Below are 21,244 nucleotides of genomic sequence, written 5' to 3'. Positions count from 1 at the left end.
TGGAGGCAGGCAGTGGAACCACTGAGCTAAATCCTGGCTGTCTTTCTTTTATTTTTTGATAATTAAATTTTTATTTTATTTATCTGGGGGGAGGGGAATTGAGACAAGGGCTTGCTATGTAGCCCAGGTTGGTCATGATGATCCTCTTGCTTCTGCTCCCGAGTGCTGAGATTACAGGCAGGCGCCACCATACCCAGCTAGGAGTAATGAACTTTTTCTATTAAAAACCATCTCCCAATAGTTGCACTGTATTTAAAAATGTTCCATTTTGGGATACAAATCTTCAAAATTTTTATGCTGAGTAGACAAGCTACATCGAAAAAGATTCTACCAAGAGCAGAAATACTATGTGGTAAAATCTATAAAATAGCTGTATGGTCTCCTGGCTCGAATAGTCCACTGTAGAAATGTGTGGAATATAATGCCAGGAAAAACTGAAATTTCATGGGAAGAAAAGGAAAGAAGATTCTCTCTGAAGGTAACTCTATAAACTCAAATCAAGAAAAATCTAGGGCTGGGGATTTGGCTCAGTGGTTCTGCCACCTCCCTCACAAGCAAGCACAAGGGCCCAAGTTCGATCCCCATTACCAAAAAAAAAAAAAAAAAAAAAAAAATCTAGGTGGCTAGTTCCTACCCAAAAGTAGAGAAAAACACCATACACAAAGAGACATCTCTCCCTACCCGGTGGCCACTGTACTTACATTTTCTCTCTACAGTCAACCATCGCTGAAAACAGGTCTCCTCACACAGGATGTACATACAGTTGGCAAAAGTGCTTGGGTAGCCGTGAGCACTGTGAAGCTCCCTTTCAAACAGGAGCACTTCGTCCACCAGGTGACAGAAGAGATTGTCATCATACAGCAGACAAGGGATATCTGAGGCCAACTTCTCAAGAACCAGCATCGTAAGGCCCCGAGAAAATTCAAGCTAAAGGAAGGCGTAAACGTGAGGTACGTAAGCAATAAGGTATTGTTCAGGTATCTCACAGGTGGAGTCTGAAACATTCAGGACCGCGTGCCTTACCCGTGCATTTACTGCAGAGCCTGCTTTATCTAATATTGGCTGAATCTTCTCATCCAGAAAATGAGTGTGGTTTCCGATCCACATGAGTACCTGAGCCAGGTACCATTCGGGCTGGGGAACAAGGTAAAATGGTTTAAATTCTTTAGTCCAACTAGAAAATTATAATTAAATGTCTCTAAATATGAACACATAATACCTAACGAAAATTAGTTGAAAGTTTCTTAAATGCAAGGTACAATTTCTATTCTGAACTTTAAGCTTGTGAAAGGCTTAATAAGCAGACATTTCTCAGTACACTTTATAACAAACACCAATAATGTGACTAAGTCAATACACTCATGAACTTAAAATACCACTTTGGGGCTAAGGGTATAGCTCGGTAGTAGACAGTTTGACCAACCTGCACAAGGACTGGGTTTAATCTCCAGTGCCGTGAAGCAAAATGAAAAAAGGTATGTATATTTAAAACCTAGCACTTTAGTAATAGGTAAAATGATGAGTACTGTACCACAAGAAGCAATGGCATTTAAACTATCTTTTTGTTCGTTTGTTTTTGTTTTGTTTTGGTACCAGGAATTGAATGCGGGCCCTTGCACTTGCAAGGCAGGTGGCAGAACCACTGAGCCAAATCCCTGGCCCTAAACTGTCTTTTTTTTTTTTTTTTTTTTTTTTTTGGTACTGGGGATTGAACTTGGGTCCTTGTGCTTGCAAGGCAGGCAGCCAAACCGCTGAGCTAAATCCCAGGCCCCCTAAACTGTCTTTTGAAATAGCATTCCAAAAAATTTAAAAATATTATTTACTCCTCTTTTTTTTTTTCTTCCTTTTTCTTTTTTTGGTACTGGGAATCAAATTTAGGACCTTGCCTTTGCCAGGCAGGCGCAGCACCACTGAGCTACATCCCCAGCCCCCCTCCCTTTTTTTTGGTGTTTTTGAGACAGGGTCTCACTATGTATTTGAGACTGACCTGGAACTCACTATGTAGCCCAGGCTGGTCTCGAACTCACAGTGATCCTCCTGCCTCAGCCTCCCGAGTGCTGGGATTACAGGCATGCGCCACCACACCCAGCTGCTTTTTTCTTTTCAAAAGGCAAATTAAGAAAAAATTGGCTGGTCTATATTATAGAAAACAAACAAACAAATAAACAACAATGCCTTTAAACAGAAAAAGAAGCAAATGCTCTACTGTCTTTTGGCTTTGGTATAAAAAGGGAAATATAGGCCTGGTGTGTTTTAAATCGCCCCTGGAGATGATTTTGCAAGCATTCTGAGTTTTGTTGGACAAGGGTTCAAAAACACTGAACACTAAGTTCCCGTGTGCGTGAGATGTTGGGAACAGACTAAACGAGTCAGCGCGGCTTAAGGACCGTGCTGTTGGAGCTCGATGTGGGGATGTGGGAATGTGGGTCTGTGGACGCACACTGCATAAAGCAGCCACATAACTTGTAATTTTCTTACATCAAATTATTACTGCTTCTCTAAGACTTCAGGTTTATTGTTTTGTCTCATTCACTACTTAATTCTCCTTCCAACAAAACTCCATACAAAAAAGGAGCCCCAGTAAGTGCACAAAGAAACCCACTGCCACTCTGCTCCTCCCTGTGCAAACATGAGGGCCTCTCCCGTGACTTCTTTACAACTCTAGGAAGCCTTTAAGTTCAGTTGCCTTACACGTGTGGTGCCCAGTGATCTGGCACATGACAACATATTTAAAATATCTACTGAGGGCTGGGGATTTAGCTTAGTGGTTCCACTGCCTGCCTTGCTTCCTTTCACATGCAAGGACCCAAGTTGGTTCCCCGGTACCAAAATAGATAGATAGATAGATAGATAGATAGATAGATAGATAGATAACAGATAGATAGATAGATAGATAGATAGATAGAAAGAATAAAATATCTACTGAGCCCCTGCTACATACACTGTATTAGCTACAGCAAAACCTGAGAGTAAACAAGATGGTACTCAATTTTTCAGTAATTTCTAACATTATAATTTGATCAATTTTTCAGGCAGAATTAAAGAAAAATCTCAACAATATGCCCAATATGATCCCCCATTTAAAATGCTGGTAGTAACTTCTTGAAAACTATTCACATCATTTATTTCATTATCTTCCTTGTATAGCTATAAATGATTGCAACATTAGCACCTTTATTCAAAAGCTGTGACTCACTGGATACAGTGGTGCATGCCTATAATCCCAGCTACTTGACAAGCTGAGGCAGTAGGATGGCAAGTTCAATGCTAGCCTGGACAACTTAGTAAATTCTAAAATTTTTAAAAAGTGGAAAAGGACTGGTGCTCAGTGGTAGGCCACTTGCCTAGCATGTGTGAGGCCCTAATTCATTCTCCAGTACAGCCAAAAAAGAAAGAAAGAAAAAAAAAAGCCAATGCTCTCCCATCTTCTGGTATTTGCTTGTCTGTTGTATACTTGTAAGTTTGCGGGAGCAATTTGTACAGTGAAACATATATGCAAACAGTTGTAAAACCTGCCGCAGGTCATGCTATAGCATACTCTAGGCAAATCTGAGAAACTGGTTAAATGATATGTCCTAGCAATTTAAGGTAGGAAAAACAGAAATGTGAACAGAGGCGCTTTTTGATTATACTGAGAATCCAACCTAGGACCATTCTGCCACTGAGCTACATAGGGAGATCCTGACCCATACAGAAAGAAAGAGAGAGGGTGGACGGGGGAGAGAAAAGAAAAGAAGGAAAGGAAAGGAAAGGAAGCAGGCCAAAGCAAGAACAAACACAAGAGCTGGCAAAGCACACCTTGCTTATGACATTAGTCTGCCGGTTGCCACGGAAGTGGTAACGGAACCTCTTCTGGAGGGGACTCAGCATGATCTGGATGGGCAGGATGACAGGAGGTGACGCAGGGAGACAGTATTTCTCTGGCAGTTGTTCTGGCTCAGTAAGTAATTCATCTCTGACATAGTCAAGTCAAGGAGAAACTAAAGCATTACACACAATAACTCTTCCCAACAAAGGTATCAGTACAAAATTATAATACAGATATGTAATCTACACTAAACACAAATTCTGTAAGTGAAGAAAAATGTTATTAGAATTTATCTGTAAATCTTTCCTAAAATAGAGTAGTAGTAAAAAATTAAATTTACATTTTCATTTGATTAAACTAATGCTTTGCTAAGTTTTCTCCCACCTGCTCATTTGTTCCATTTATATGTGATGTGAACTTGGGTCAGTTGCGTGTCTCAGAATTCTTTTCTTTCTGGGTTTCTCAGATAGGGTCTCACTATGTAGTTTATGCTGGTCTCGAACTCACTACATAGCCCACACTGGCCTCAAACTCACGTGGATCCTTCTGCCTCAGTCTCCCAAGTGCTGGGATGACAGGAGTGCACCTCCTCACCCAGCACATCTCAGAACTCCATAGTGGCCCTCCTGCCCCTATACATAACTTCATGAGAGAACAGGCCACACCTTCTGGCCACTTTGAACAAGTTTAACTTTCTAACTACAAATCCACTCTAGAAAGAAATTTTAGTTAGTTTTCCACTCCAACAAAGATACGAGGTTTGTAGTTTCAGCAGCTGACAAAACAGCGTCTCCAGGTTGCCACAGAGTTCAGGACTGCTGGCAGGCCGGTTCACAGCCACGGCCTGAGACTGCGGAGGTGCAATGAATGGCCAGTGAAGCTGGATTAAAATCTCCTCAAAATCACTGGAACAGAAAAAACACGCATTTTAGTGCAGTGCCGCCAACAATTGCCAAACATACATCTGAAAGCAAGTGCCATGAAATATGGCCGAATCCCCTACCTTGTAAGCTTGTCCTTGAGAATCTTGTGCCAGAACTTAACCGTGGCTCTCATGAAGCCAAGAAGATGTGCACACGATGATTCCCGAAGCTTGATATCCAGCTGTGTCATGGCCACCAGGGTAGAGGCTGCCTCCGGCACATTGTTGGTCATCAGATATTGCTGAATATTATCACTGCAAAACAAAGCAAAGCAACTTTAACAACAGTTTCTCAGAATTCTGTGATCCTGCTGCCTTGGATTCCCAGGGTGCTGGGATCGCAGGTGTGCACCACCATGCCTGATGACCTCAGGTTTTACTAAGTTATAGCCAAGAGGGAAGTAGCGGTATGTGCCATTAATTCCAGGTATTCTGGAGTCTGAGGCAGGAGGTTAGGAGCTGGACAGCCTGGACACTTAGTGAGACCCTGTCAAATTTTTAAAAAGGCCTGGGGTGTAGCTCAGTTGTAGTTACATCCAAGGGAGCATGAAGCACAATCCTGAAGTGACTGTATTTCACCTGGCACCCGAGTCTCTGGGATCCTGGAGTCATCTGAGCACCCTTCTACTAGCAGCAGCCCCTGTTCAGGACACCTTCCTCTACCAAATGTCCCCAGGAGAACACCTCTGTCCCTTATCACATTACCTCAGGTACCACTCATTGCTCTTACAGAAGTCTTAATCCAAGGGAATAACATGGGTAGCACCTGGTATGGTCAAGTATATTCATCCTTAATCCCGGCAGAACTTGATTTCCCACTTTGAAGAAATATATTCAAACGAAGTGTTGTATTACATTAAAAATAAAAACTGCCATGCCCAACCAATGTGCAAATGTTACAAAAAATTTTAATGCACCAATAACCACAGAATATAGGATACCACTTTCTAGGATGACAGGTCTCTCTACACATCACTAACACAGGAAGGACATTTCGACCATAGAAAAAGCCAGAGTACTGGTGTTCACTCAATGGTACTGCTGTACTGTAGTATGCACAAAATGGAATAAATACAAAGATGCTAGTTCCAGCAAGAAGAAACTGAAGAGAGAGAGTGAGAGAGAGAGCGAGAGAGAGAGAGAGAGAAGAGACAGATAAGACAGGTAGGAAGAACACCATAGAATAAAAACCAGGCCATTAAAAGGAAATTTGGAGATGAAGAAAATCCCAGAAACTCAAGTGAAAGCTGTTATCATAAAAGACCTAAAGGAAAGAACACTTTTTTTTTTTTTTTTGTACAAGGGATTGAACTCAGCCAAATCCCTGGCCCTACAGAGAAATAACTGATACTTCATTATAAATTTGATTCTCATTTATAATATGATCTCATGGGCATATTTTTCTTTTAAACAGTTCAGGTATCAGAAAAGATAATCCATAACCATTGTCCTATTTTAGTTCATCTGTTACTTTGGCTACTATGACAGGGAGACCTTTAAACAATTCATTTTACTTAATAAGGTTATTAGTATTACTCCTTATTGGTATTTTCATTCAGATGGACAAGGAAAAAATAAAGTAAAATAAGAGTAAGGTTTAAAATTTCTTCACTGCAGGGCCGGGGATTTAGCTCAGTGGTGCCACCACCTACCTCACAAGCGCAAGGTCCCAAGTGTGATCCCTGGTACAAAAAAAATCCTTCACTGCAAATAATTTAAACAAGAATGAGAGGCTCTAAAAAGCTTAAGTCAGTTTCTGTAATCACTACAGTCTTATGATTCTTGCTTTAAATATAAAACCCTTCATATATGCAAAACAAATTTTCATACATAAAATGCTTGACCATCTTAGGAAACAGGTACAGGACAAAGGACACACAGCATATCCATATGTAACTATACTACATTTTAAACAAGATATTAAGTCTCTTGGATGATTTTTCTCCTTCATGGTTGCTTTGCAGCAAGAATAGCTAAAACAATGTAAAATGTACCACTTGGAGGCCCGAGGGATACTATCACTAAACAATTCATTATCTGCTCATTAGGTAGAAATGTTTCTTTGGCTTATTTGAAAGGCCTGATTAAAAAAAGAAAGCTGAGAAGGATCCAACCAAAAAAAAAGAGAACTACAGGCCAATCTCTCTAATGAACATAAATGCAAAAATCTTCAATAAGATACTGGCAAACAATGCAACAAATCATCAAGATGATCATACACCCTGACCAAGTAGGATTCATCCCAGAGATGCAGGGATGGTTCAATACATGCAAATCAATAAGTGTAATACACAACATTAACAGAACCAAGGACAAAAACCATTATGACCATCTCAACAGATGCAGCAAAAGCATTTGACAAGACAAACATTTGTGATAAAAACCCTACACAAAATTGGAATAAATGGTCTTTACCTCAATCTGACAAAAGCCATCTATGACAAACCAACAGCCAACATCATACTAAATGGACAAAAACTGAAAGCTTTCACTCTAACAGCAGGAACAAGACAAACTATCACCATTCTTATTCAATACGGTTCTAAGAACATTAGCCAGAGCAATTAGACAAGAGAAAGAAATAAAAGGAATAAGGATAGGAAAGAAAGAAGTTAAATTATCATTATTTGTGGATGACATGATACTCTATGTAGAAGCCCCCAAAACTCCACCAAAAGACTTCTAGATTTACTAACCAAATTCAGTAGCATAGCTGGATACAAAGTAAACACTCAAAAGTCAATACATTCCCAAACAAATAACAAACTGACTGAGAGATAAGTTAGGGAAACAACAGCTTTCATAATAGCATCCAAAAACAATGAAATGCCTAGGAATCAATCTATTGAAGGAAATAAAACGCTTTTACATTGAAAACTACAGGACTCTGAAAAAGGAGATAAGAGAATATCAGAAAATGGAAAGATATCCCTTGTTCTTGAGTACAAAGTACCAATATATTGAAAATGGCCATACTTCCAAAATTGTACAGATGTGATGCAATCCTGATCAAAATACCAACAGCATACCACACAGAATTCATTTGTAACCGGAAGAGACCTGGAATAACTAAGGCAATTCTAGGCAACAGAAACAAGTCAAGGCATCACAATCCCTGACCTGAAACTATACTACAAAGCTACTGTATTAAAAACAGCATGGTACTGGCAAAGAAACCGATCTGAGGATCAGTGGAACAGATTAGAAGATGCAGAAATGACTCCAGACACACTCAGCCACCTTATCTTTGATAAAGGAGCCAGAAACCCTCCCCAGAAGAAAGAGCCTCTCTAATAAATGGTGCTGGAAAAACTGGCTTTTTGCATGCTCTGAAACCAGACCCATGTCTCTCACCATGCACTAACCTAAAATTGAAGTGGGTCAAAGATCTAAGTAGAAAACAGAAACACCAAATCTGCTGGAAGAGAGAATAGGTAGAATGCGTGAGGACATAGTAGTAGGCAAAGACTTCATGAACAAAACCCAGACTGCACAAGAAATACTATAAAGAATCAACAACTAGGACCTCTTCTTATTAAAAAGCTGCTGCACAGCAATAGAAACCACCAACAGAGAGAAGAAACAACCCACAGTATGGGAAAAAAAATTTTTGCCAGCTATTCCTCAGACAAAAGACTACTATCTAGAATATATATAAAGAACTAAAAAAATCAGACTCCCCCCAAATTTAAAGACCCAATCCCAAAATGGGCATCTGAGATGAATAGACACTTCTCAGATGAAGAAGTAGAAACAGCAAATAAACATATAAAAAAAAATGGTCAACATCACTGGTCATTTGAGAGATGCAAATTAAAACAATGCTGAGATTCCACCTCACTCCAGAAAGAATGGCTGCTATCAAGAAATCAACCAATAACAAAGGCTGAAGGGGCTGTGGGGAAAAAGCAAAACTTCTCCACTGCTGGTGGGAATGTAGACTGATGCAACCACTGTGGAAATCAGTGTGGAGATTCCTCAAAAAGCTAAAACTAGAGGTTCCATTTGACCCAGCTATTCCCCTTCTTGGTATCTTCTAGAAAGAATTAAAAGCATCCTATCACAGTGATATATGCACACCCAAGTGTATAGCAGCACAGTTTGTAATAGCTAAATCTTGGAAGCAACCCAAATACCCATCAACTGATGATGGATAAAGATGATATGTTTTTCATACAATGGAGTACTGCTATGACATAAAGAAGAATAAATGAGATATTTCTAGATGGATGCACTTGAGACCATACTCTTAAGTGAAATAAATCAGGCACACATATTTAAATACTGCATTGTTTCTCTGGTACAAGAAACAAAATGTAAGTAAGGACCAAAATGTGTAATAGATATTGGAAAATGGGAAGAAAATATTATCACGACGAGGGGAACAAGGAAGAGGGGAGGGGGAAAGGAAAGAAAGGACAAGAAAAATAAGACAATAGAAAGAAAAGATGCAAACAAAGCTTTTGTAAATAAGGAGAGGAAGGGCCTGGATGTAGCTCAGTGATACAGTACCTGCCTGGTAAGCTAGAGGCCCTGAGCTCAATTCCCAGTACCAAAAAAAAAAAAAAAAAAAAAAAAAAAAAAAAAAAGGAGGGAGAGGTGTTGATGGTAGGCGAAGGGAATGGGGAAAAAAAAATAAGCAAGATATATCATATACAGGTACAAATCCTCTATGATGAATGTTATCAGTAGGAACATTTCATGTACCAACAAAAAATAAATTAATTAATAAAAGAAAGGCAACATCATATATTCACAATCAACCAATGGTGCTATGTATTCAAAAAGAACCCCCCCACACACCTTACTGACAGGCAGTAGGGCTCTGTTATTCATCTAAGACTACTGTAAAAGTCTTATTAGATGATCCCCACTAAACATAAAATTCAAACTCTAGAGAAAGTAATCCATTTCATTTAGGGACAGTCCTAAAAATTAGATAGGAATACCTATTACCACACTGAGAGTTTGTTTCACTACTTTGGCATTCTAAATGATATCTTTACTATGTTCTTAGCACCATTCTAAGACTTAAAAATTTAACTTACTTAGATTACTTTCTTTCAAATGCAAATTAAACTCGTTGAAAATTTATATTCATTCACAATAAAGGAAAAGAATCATTATCATAATGCTATTTTCATAACAACTGGTAAAATTACATTATTATAATCTTTAATTAACTCAATTATTTAATGGCAAGCATGCACTCTGTAAAACAGAGCCTCAAAGGAAAATAATAATTATGAGAACAAAGAGGCCCATTTTACCTCAGTTCTTCAATTTGTGAAATCCACTTAAGGTAGGCAAGATGCCTTTCAATCTCTTCGATTTGGCTAATCATGGCCCCAAGATCATCCATCCAGGGCTGCGAGGTCAGCAGGTGGCTACTAATGGAACTGAAGAGATGAGTTTCTTGTTCCAGAAACTGATTAAGAAGTTGTTTTGATTCTTCTGCATTTTGTAAGGCACTCTGAATTCTTTTAGGAATTTCTGATGAAATTGTAAGTACCTAGCCATCACCAAAAAAACAACAACAAAAAAAACAAAACAAAAAAGAAGCAGCAATCATAAAATTTTCATAATCTCTTTTGCTAAAACACATCATTCTAAGGACTAAGAAATGGAGGAGTCAGAGGGAGGGGAAGGAGATGAAAAAAGAATTAGGATGTGTTATGTACATGTACCAATTCCCCGCAGTGAATGTGATTATTATGTACTGCAAACGTGCATTAATAAAAATAAAAAGCAATCCCTTCTGAATACATGTTCATTCTAACAGACAGGAATAAAACTATTAAAAACTTCAAAAGCCACTAGGTATGGTGGTGCACTCCTGAAATCCCCTAGGGAGGCTGAGGCAGTAGGATCACAGTGAACTCAAGGCTAGCCTAGACTGCTTAGTGAGTTCAAGTTCAGCCTCAGCTACATAGTGAGAGCTAGTCTCAAAAAACAAAACAAAAAACTTCAATCCCCAATGCCAAATAAATAAATCAACTTCAAAGGAAAGTCTTAATTTCTTTGTCCTATACCAATGAAACCAAATATGCTCTCTGTAAGAATATGAGCATGCACATATAAAGAATGCCCAACCACCCAGCCTCCAACAAATATCTAGGATCTGTCGTTCTAGGCTCGGTTCTTTCAGTGTCCGGCCAGAGACCACCTGATTTACCTATTAAATATTTTCCTTTAAGCCGGGCATGGTGACACATCCTGTAATCCCAGCACTCAGGAGGCTGAGGCAGGAGGATTGCTGTGAGTTCAAGACCAGCCTAGGCTACACAGTCAGTTCCAGGTCAGTCTCAAATACATAGTGAGATCCTGTCTCAAAAAGGTGTTTTTTTTTCCTTTAAAAGTCAGTGAAGTCTGGCATGGTGATGCATGCCTGTATTGCCAAGGCTCCAAGGCTAGGAGGACTGCCATAAGTTCAAGGACAGCCTGGGCTACATAGTGAGTATAAAGCCAGCCTGAACTACATAACGAGACCCTGTCTCAAAACAAAAACAAAACCAAAAATAAGTCAGTGAAGCTCTTGTTGCTTCTGCTGTCTTCCTCCACCATAAACTATAGCCCCTCTGCCACTCTGCCTCAGAGCCAGCTGATCATGGACTGAAACCTCTACCAACTGTAAGCCAAACTATGCTATTTCCTTCTTTAAAAAAATAAAAGTGAATGAAGTCTTGCTGGGCATGGTGGCACACACCTGTAATCCCAGCATTCTGGGAGGCTGAGGCAAGGAGGATCACAAGTTGCCCAGGATGGGCAACTCAGCAACTTAGCAAGATCCTGCCTCAAAAAAAAAAAAAAAAAAAAAAAAATCAATAAAATAAAAAAGGGAGTGGGCGTGTAGCTCGGAGTAAAGACTTTCAGTTCAATTGTCAGTATCTAAATAAATACATAAAGCAAGCAAGCAAGCACACTGTAGGTTCTTAAAACCTATTATTACAGAATATAAAATGATTAGATTACTTGTCACAATCTATCTTTAAATTCTACACATGTGTAATAAGCATTATTTATATTCTATTACTTATAATAAGTATACTATTGATATTATTTCAGTGAGTTTTCTTACCTGCTCTTCTAATTTTACTTTACTTTCTGTCATTCGTTCTATGAGTTTCCCAAGCTTCTTTAAAGATTTTAGGTCATTTCCAACTTCCTTTTCTATGAAAGCAGACACATAAGACAGAAGATCACCTTCATCTGTACCTTCGCTGACTTGTTCACTTCCAACAGGAGCTCCAGCATTTATGTCACCTAAAGTTAAAAAACAGCAGCCACTCGATACTATTAAGGACTACAGAGTTCAAGGAAATATAAAAGGTATACATAAAAGGTGTCACTACAGTTAGATTTTGACAGAAAATGTAATAGGCTATATACTTCATAAAAATAACAGCACCTTAGGATGGCACTATTTTGTTCATTATTTTGTATGCCATTTCATAGCCTGTACTTTCATCTCCAAAGAAACGATGTATGATATCCCAGTTGTTTCTTATTAATGAACTTTTTTCTAGACAGGGAAAAAATATACAAGGCAGTCTATCTTTGAGTTGATTTTTTGTTGTTGTTGTTGTTGTTTTTTAAGACAGGGTCTCACTATGTACTTGAGACCAACCTGGAACTATGTGGCCCAGGCTGGTCTCAAACTCACAGCGATCCTCCTGCCTCAGCCTCCCGAGTGCTGGGATTACAGGCATGTGCCATCACACCCGGCAAGAGTTTATAATTTTAAAACCACTATATATGTGTATAAACATAAATCTTTATATAACATATAGATATGTGATACCCATATGAAAAGCTATAAAATAGTCCCTCAGCCAAGTACCACAAAATGCTGAAGATCTGAGAAAATTCGGAGTGAAGGAAAAACCCCTAAAGTCTGTCCATATCAGGGACAGAAAAAAACAAGGATGCATGAAACAAATATTACTAGGAAAAAATCCAAATGGCTGATATAATCACTGCATTGAACAAAGCAAGAGTCTTTCCACTGCACACCAACCAGACTTGGTCCACTTTATACTGGATGTAAAATGTGGCAAAAACAGGTGACTTGGGACCCTGAAGCCATTGCTTAAGATTAGGAACAGAGGAGCATATGGTAAGAAATGGCTAGTGAGAGCAGGATCCCTGTGTAGCTTTGATCTCGTCCCAATTAGTACAAGACATTTCCCAGAATCCTCTCTCGATATTTGAAAACTAATTATCTCCTATGTTTGACAAATCAGTTTCTCATACCATTCTCCTTTCTTCCACTATCTGGGATGTTTTTGTTTTGTTTTGTTTTGTTTTGTTTTTTGAGACAGGGTCTCACTATGTAGTGAGACTGACCTGGAACTCACTATGCAGCTCAGGCTGTTCTCGAACTCACAGCAATCCTCCTGCCTCAGCCTCGCAGAGTGCTGGGATTACAGGCGTGCACCACCATGCTCGGCCTATCTGGGATGTTTATTAAGACATATTTAAATTACCTGTAATTCTTTGTGGAGTGGAGCAAGAATCAAATACAAAAAAAAAAAAATTCAATTTTTGTTTAAGATACTTAACAAAATTTTAGTAAATACAAAATCCACTTTAAAGGCAACCATTTTCTACTTTGCTAAATTCGTAGTCCAACAGCACTCCTTTGCAGGAATCTCTAGTTACACTTTGCTGCCCACCTGTGCCCAACTTCTGAAAAACCTGGAGAACCAAGGCAGCTTCTTCACGGATAGAGAGGTGACAAAACCCAGTCAGCTACTGCACCCTGTGTGCTGAGAGGGTGTTTCTCCCTGAGGTGTTTCTTTCCATGCATAAACTAGCTACTCTGGGGCAGGGGGTGCTCGTGGTTGAATCCAAGGTCACACACACAAGTGTTCTGCCACTGAGCTACATCCCCGATCCTTATTTTTTTAAATGTTGAGACAGGGTCTTACTAAGTCACTAAATTGCCTGGGATCCAACTTGTAATCCTCCTGCCTTAGTCTTGCAGATTGCTAGGATTATAGGAATGTGCCACCTTGCCTGGCTTCATCTTTTGGTCACTAAATAGTTTTCTCTGTCCCGTGCAAGTTTAGAAAATCTGAAGTTTGGGTCCAACTTCACATAATGGCAGCTCAATTAACCATACTGGTTTTTGTTTTTGTTTTTTGGTAGTGGGGATCGAACTCAGGACCTTGCGCTTGAGAGAAAGGTGGCAGCACCACTGAGCTAAATCCCTGGCCCTCATCATACTATTATTAAACATGCTCAATTCTACTTCCTTCACAGCTTGAATTCATCTCTATTCTTCTGTAGAGCTGTCCCGCACAGAGCCTGGCTCTTGACCAAAAATGCAGTTTTAGGAAAACAGCAGTGAAAGGCAAGAGGATATAATCAGCCTTACTAAAAAAGCATGAGTCACACTTCAGGAAAAATTAAAATATTAATATCTAACTAAGATACGACAACATGCAAAAAGTAAACATCATATAGTTCAAATACATATGTAAAGATTAACAGTATACCAATGTGTTTTTGGTACTAGCTATGTTCCTCCCTCTCCTTTCTCTTTACCTTGAAAACCATTTTCTCTTGTTTGTTTTTTTTGTTTTGTTTTGTTTTGTTTTGGTTCCGGGGATTGAACTCGGGTCCTTGCGCTTGCAAGGCAGGCCACTGAACCGCTGAGCTACATCCCCGGCCCTCTCTTGTTTTATTTAACTTGTAAAAATGAAAAGATTAAGTCAGAAACTGGGCATGATGGTGACTGCAGTCCCAGCACTAGGGAGACTGAAGTAGGAGGAATACCATGGGTTCAAGGCCAGTCTGAGCTACATATCAAGACCCTTTCTCAAAAAAAAAAAAAAAAAAAAAAAAAAGATTGAGCCAGACATTAGGGAACATGCCTGTAAATGAAGCGCTCCTTTGAGAGGTGGAGGCAGGAGGATCCAATGTTCAAGCCTTGCCTGAGTAACTGAGTGATAAGAAGACCCCGTCCTAAAATAAAAAAATTTTACAAGGGATAGGGATGTAGTTCAGTGTGAGGGCCCTGGGTTCATTCCCCAGTCCAAAAAATAAAAAAATACTGTTCACAGACTATGAGAACCAGGAGCCCAGTGGTTAGAAAGAGAAGCAAAACAATCCTAACACTATGCCTTAAATTCCAAACTAAACATCTGCCCCAGCCTACACTTAAACATCGTAAATGGAACTAAAAGTCATGTTTCCTGAGTCTCAGTCCAATACTCTTCATTTTCTTCATATATGAACAGGATCGGCTTGTCTGCATCCAAGCTTTATTAATATAAAATAACATACTATTTATTAGTCATAGTACATATCATAATCCATCATTATGTACTACACTCACAATATCTTTTTTTTTTCCCATACATAAAACAAGTGAATTGTATGTATCTGCCGAAAAATGCTGGCAGGAAATGCTTTGTGAATGAATCCAAAAGTTGGGGTATCTTAAGGAGCTGATTCTATCTTCAGTTTTAAAAATATACCCTTGGTCTGGGCACAGTGGCACACGCCTGTAATCCCAGTACTTGGGAGTCTGAGGCACAAGGGTCACTGTGAGTTTGAGGCCAGTCTAGGCTACATAGTGAGTTCAAGGCCAGTCTGAACGACACAGTGAGACCTTGTCTCAAAAAACCAAAATGACAATAATAATAAATACACCCTTGACATGTAACTGTTTAAATGTAGCACAGTACACTCTTAAATGATTCTTCAAAATGACACAGAGTTGACTTGGGAGCTTTTTATATCTCTCCCTTTCTACTTTTTGTAGTGAACACTTCTAACTACAAGTCAGGTACCTGAGCCACCAGAGGAGGAGGAGGACAGGGTCCTTGATGTGGCAGGCCGTATCTATCACTTCACCTAAATGACACAACAGTCAGTAGGTGTCAGGCCTCCCAGGCATCTGAGTGGGATGAAGGTGGGAAGTGAAGGGTTTAACTGAAATTGGGGACTCTCCAGTCCCTCAAGACTAACAAGCTGAGTGCGGTGGCCACAACTGTCAAGTGCTGTGGACTTGCTTGCGTTCAGAGGCAGACTGTATTAGCCAATGTTAAGCCAGACAGTAATGCGCTAAGCCCTTGCATTTACCCCTAGTGCTCATTCACAGACTGTTGGCCATGGTCAGAAGAACCTCACCCGCATAGAAGAGCTATTATGCGTTTTTCTCCTACCTCTCTAAAATATTACACTTCAAGAGCCCCTGGAGTCCTTGATTTCCAATCATTTGCCATACCATTAAAGTAAAAGGATAAATGTGCACATTCCTAACGCATGCTCCTGATCTAGGTAGGAAACAAGTACCAATCTTTCTCCTTTCCTGTCCAGAAGATAAAAGTACAACTAAACAATTCCTGTATCTAGTTCCTTTGAACACAGTTAAGGTGGTAGTCATGCCTCCTAGTCATAAGCCCCTCCATCTTCCTCATGTTTAATAAGCCCATGCTTCTTTGGCATGACAGGCAGGTTCCAATTAAGTTCAGTCCGATGGGCAGACCTCGAGTGTAGCACACCAGCGCCTGCCCTCGGCGGGGTTGGGAACTGCTGTTCTCCAAAGCATCTTGTACTTTACAATCTTGGAAAGACAAAAATACATGTATTATGATAATCAGTATTTATTACTATGTAAGCACACTGTACAGAAAAAGGGTATTTAATCAAAAAGATGACAGGCGGAGAACCCTTCTCTGTTGCCGACCCTGGAGGGGCTTGGGAGGGATGGCTGGGCCAAAAGACCTAAGGTGTTTACAGCCTGCTTACTTTTCTCCTCCGTAGTCTTCCTTTCGTCACCACTCTCCGAGCAGCCCTGGAAGGAAAACAGTGTGACAAGCAAATTAAAACTGAGGTCCTACAGAGGGCTCATCCTGGGCCCCCAAGGGCACCCACTGGTCCCATATGCCTCCTCCTGCGGCCTTTCTGAGGGGCTGGGACCGTCCTACGAAGGTTCCAACTAGGGCCACCTCCCTAGGACCCGAGTTACCTTGCCCGGCCCCACCTCCCTAGGGACATCTGTCACCTCGCAGGGCACTTCCCGGGACTACCTCCCCTGCGATAGTCCGGTGAGGCCCTCTATCTCGGGCTGCGGGAACCACCTTCCCAAGCTCTTAAAGTCACCTCGCCAGGCCCATCTCCCACGGGAGGTCTGTGCCATATCCCTGGGCCACCGCTGTCCCCCTCCCAGGTCGCCAGGGCCGCCTCACCGGGACTGCCGGAGCCTCGCCGATCCCGCTGGCCAGGAGCATCGTGCCTCCGCGCGAGTCCCCAGAGCCACGCGCGGCCGTGGCTGGCGGGGTCTGGCTGTGCACGGCGACACTCGGTTGCGCGGCCCCGAGATCGTAGAGCCGGGCGCCACCTCGACTTCCTCTCGCTGTCTCCGGTTCCTTCCACTCCTCCCACAGCAGCCCGGAGCGAGCAGCCCCCGGTCTGTGTTACAGCGTCCCCTAGTGGCCGGAGGTTAGGACCGCAGCTCCGGACAAGGAAAAGGGGGCGGTCCTTCAACCACTGCCGGAGCCACAGTCTCCCACCCCTCCACCCCAACCCCTGCTTCCTGTGAGCTCGGAAAGACGGAGCCATATTCCTCATTTTATGTAAATCGTTTAAATTTCTATTTTAGACAACACCCAGAAGTACTGGTGGGGTGGGGTTGTGGACTAGAAGCTTCAACATAGGGTTATTTGGTTCGACTTTGTTGGGAAATCTTAAATGAATGTATCTTTCAGTCTTTCTTCTAAGGCAGGTCGGATCCCACAGAGATGACCCTTCAGTTTCCTGCGTGGAGGGTGCAGATCTGGTAATAAGTGTCCCGGGAGCTGAATGAAGAAAAAGCATTCAACAGCTAACATGCATTTTGCCAGAAGAGAAACTTAACCCTCTGTTATTTCCAGGGAGGAAGAACAGGAGTTACCTAGCAGCAAGAGCTAGGCAGACACCAGGGATTTGACAACCTCACACACCCTAACAAGAAAGGAGATGGGAATCCTTAGAGGAAGCAGAGAAGAAAACTCAAATATACACATATCGCATATCCTGAGGTATGAATTACCGTTGCCAACATAAAAATAAGAAAAATATACTATCTTAAAAAGGAACGTTCAGAGACAAAAACAAAAACCATAGCAGAAAAGTTGGGAAATAGCACGGGGGGGGGCATGAAGAAATGAAAAATAGGAAAGAAACAATAATAGAGGACTACTCCGGGGAGTCCAAAATTTGAAAAATGAAAAGATGAGTGCCAGTTAGGAAGAATTATCGACAAAATAATTTTTAAAATTTCTCCAAAACTGAAGAACATGAATTTCCAAATTGAAATGTGCCGCTGAATGCCACACACAACTGATAAAAAACCAGCACACTCCAAGGCTCATGGATGGGGGCAGAAAGACTTTCAGAGAGAAAAACAAATTACTTATGAATGATTAAGAATCAGAATACGTTTGGATTTCTGGAAAGCAGTTCCACCAAATATCAAAAGAAAATATATTTAAAACTAGAATTCTATTACTGATTAATAAACTATAGATCAAAGGTGGGTAAAAATAAAGTTACATTCAGACATTCAAGATCTCAAAAATTGACCTTTCATTTACCCCCTCCTTCCTTAGGAAACCACCTGAAGTTTGTGTTTCCTTAAAAACGAGAAAATAATCACAAGAAAAATAAAGAGACAAGGAAGAGGAAGAAGAGGACAATATAGTGTATTAGTCCATTCTGTTGAATACTTAATACTACAGACTAGGTAATTAAAAAGAATAAAGGTTTCATTTAGTTCATGGCTCTATAGGCTGGGGGAGATCTAAAATCAAGGGGCAACATGTGTTGAAGGTCTTCCTGCTGATAAGGACTCCAAAATCCTAAGGCAGCACAGACCCAAGATGGTTTTATAACAGACCACTATCTTGAGATAATCCATGAATCATTTTCTTAATAAATTAACAGATAATCCCCTCACATGAGCAGAATTCTCATGACCCAAGGACCAAACCACTTATCACCTCTTAAAGGCTTTACTCAAAGCCTTTACTCTTAAAGGTCTCACTTTAGTTTGTTTTGCTTTGTTTTCAGTGCTGGGAATCAAACCGAGGGACTCCCACATGCTAAACAAGTACTGTATCACTCAGTTACATCTCTAGCCCCTGGACTCTCTTCTTATATCTCAAATGGGGATTAAATGTCAAATGAATTTCAAATTCCAGCACATAGGATGTAGAGACAAAAGGTACAACTCAAGAGAAAAATGAAGTGAGAAGCTCACCTCGTGGGCACTAGGTGTGGAATGGTGCAGATTGAGAGGGGCAGAAGAGGCACTTTCAGTTCATGAAACTGATGGGACACAGTGTATGTCCAAACTTCTGGAGGAGCAGAGTTAAGCAAGCATGAACGAATTTGGGGTGGTCTAAGTGAAACCAAGGGAATATGATCCACGGAGGGAAAACTGCAGGAGAAAGAGCAGTAATTATAGTTTGCTATGTGCCTAAGATGTGAGCTTTATTTCCCTAGCTGTAATGAAGTAAACACAAGTCTAAAGAAAATCTAACATGATCATACTGGGTAGATGGAGGGGTGGGAAGGATGGGGGAGAAATGGGAGAGAAGGAGAGCTAAATCCTCATGTTCCATTAGGTGAAATTAATAGTGCCTAAAAGTGAAAAATGAAGAATAGCAACTCAGCATGTTATACAAAGATGCACGACTTTAGAGTACAGTAAAATTGAGAGGAAGGTAGAGATTTCCCGTACATCTCCAGCCCCGATACACACATGCACATCCACCTCCACCATCAACATGTCTCACCAAAGTGGCATATCTCTGACACCTGACCAACATCTACTGCTACGTCATATCACCCAGACTCGCTACTTTACTTTTTAGGGTTCACTCTTCGTGTTGTACTTTTTATGGATTTGAACACAGAGTGACATGGCTATTAGCTTTTTGTCTCAATGGCCAAAGGACTGACATCAATCCACTTCAAGGAGAAAAGATTTATTTTGAGTCACAATTTCCATTACCTCCCAATAATGCCACCAAAACATGATCCCAACAATGAATTAATCTGGTTAGAGCCCTCCTGATCCAATATTCTGAAAGCCTCACCTCAGAACACAGACTTGTAGGGAACATTTTAACTCTAATCATAAGTCTCTACCCTTATAGTATGATAGTGTTTTCACTGCCCTAAATTCTTTATTTTCCCTATTTATTCATCCTAACCTCTGGCAATTGCTGATCTTTTCACTGTCTCCACTGTTTTGCCTTTTACAAAATATCATATACTGTAGGTGGAATCATATAGAATGTGGCCACTTCAGTTTGATTTCTTTGTTAGTAATATACATTTATGTTTCTTCCATATTTTTTCATGGCCTGATAGTTCATCTATTTTCAGCACTAAATAATATTCCATTGTCTGGGGCCAGGGGTTTTAGCTCAATGGTTCTGCTGCCTACCTTGCAAGCACAAGGTCCTGAGTTCGATCCCTGGTACAAAAAAAAAAAGGTAAAAAATAACATTCCATTGTCTGGATATACCACAGTTTATACCTTAGTGCCTTCCAAGTTTTACCAATATTAATAATGCTCCTATAAACATCTATGGATATGTTTTACTGTGCATTTGTTTTCAACTCCTTTGGATAATTAATAAGGAGTGAAACTGCTGTATCATATGGTGAGAATATATTTGTAAGAAACTGCTGAACTTCTGAAGTGGCTGTACCATTTTGCATTCCCACAAAAAGTGAACGAGAGTTCCTGCTATTACATATTGTAATCAACAATCGGTGTTTGCAAATCAGAACAATAATGTATACCACTACACAATTATTAGATTGGCCCAAACCCAGGATACTTGAGAAGATAACTTTTTTCAAGTACACAAAAGCTAAGAGTATAGGGTTGAATTTTTACTGTGTGGTTCTGGTAAAAATATTTGTATTTGTTGTCATGGGTCCATCAACCTATAAATTAACCACAACCCAAGGACATGTCACTATACAACTTTGATTTTCTCCTTAGAGCCAAAGTTTGGCAAAATAACTAGATCTGAAATACTGGAGGCTTCTATTTAGTCAGTATAGGTGGGCTATTTGGAAAGGAAATGATTTTTATGCTTCTTTAAACAGAAGCAAAAACTGGCTATAATCAGGTTTCTGGAGGGTGGGGGAGTCAGTAAGCGGGGTAAGAAGTGGGAAGATGCCTGCTTGGATCCGTTCGCAGGAGCCCTGTGCTAAAATGATTTTCTTCTCATGGTTAACTGCGGGATGGGGTGCAACAAGAAAGGGCCTCAAGTGTGTAGAAGGAATTCGGATTCAAATACAACTAATAAAGCAATGGCTGTTTTAGAAGCCCTGAGGGTCTAAACAGCTCTTTGATGCACGATAAAATCACTTTTGTCCAGTAGCGCCCTTCCAAGTGGACCGCCCACCTCCTGCCGAGTCAAAGCGTGGAGGTGTGGCCCCGAGGCCTCCACTCGTTGGTGTCCTCCGCTTGTGGGCGGAGCCTCCTGGCTGCCGGGGCG

The 21,244-nt window shown here is 40.6% G+C and overlaps 1 protein-coding gene and 1 long non-coding RNA gene across 2 annotated transcripts in view; one reads left to right on the top strand and one right to left on the bottom strand.

Moving 5' to 3' along the window:
- Positions 1–17,049, bottom strand: part of Rint1 (RAD50 interactor 1) — a 31,297-nt gene extending 14,248 nt beyond the window's left edge. Inside the window, exons 1-9 of the mRNA XM_010634029.3 lie at positions 16,931–17,049; positions 16,491–16,536; positions 11,809–11,993; positions 10,001–10,242; positions 4,812–4,985; positions 4,564–4,713; positions 3,799–3,955; positions 1,024–1,134; positions 702–927 (exon numbers count right to left, since the gene is read on the bottom strand). Of these exons, the coding sequence (XP_010632331.1) occupies positions 702–927; positions 1,024–1,134; positions 3,799–3,955; positions 4,564–4,713; positions 4,812–4,985; positions 10,001–10,242; positions 11,809–11,993; positions 16,491–16,536; positions 16,931–16,972 (1,333 nt within the window). The 5' untranslated portion in view covers positions 16,973–17,049. The remainder of the gene's footprint in view (positions 1–701; positions 928–1,023; positions 1,135–3,798; positions 3,956–4,563; positions 4,714–4,811; positions 4,986–10,000; positions 10,243–11,808; positions 11,994–16,490; positions 16,537–16,930) is intronic.
- Positions 17,050–17,191: 142 nt separating this feature from the next.
- LOC104869029 lies at positions 17,192–18,701 on the top strand. Its single transcript, XR_782167.1, has 4 exons — positions 17,192–17,317; positions 17,450–17,520; positions 17,615–17,761; positions 18,332–18,701. It is a non-coding gene; the product is annotated as an uncharacterized LOC104869029 (long non-coding RNA).
- The last annotated feature ends 2,543 nt before the right edge of the window (positions 18,702–21,244 follow it).

This window comes from Fukomys damarensis, unplaced genomic scaffold (genome assembly GCF_012274545.1).
Source record: "Fukomys damarensis isolate Sample0158 unplaced genomic scaffold, DMR_v1.0_HiC HiC_scaffold_4, whole genome shotgun sequence".
Taxonomy (NCBI): Eukaryota; Metazoa; Chordata; class Mammalia; order Rodentia; family Bathyergidae; genus Fukomys; species Fukomys damarensis.
Note: the sequence above shows the minus strand (reverse complement) of the source record. Positions and strands in the feature narration are given on the sequence as shown.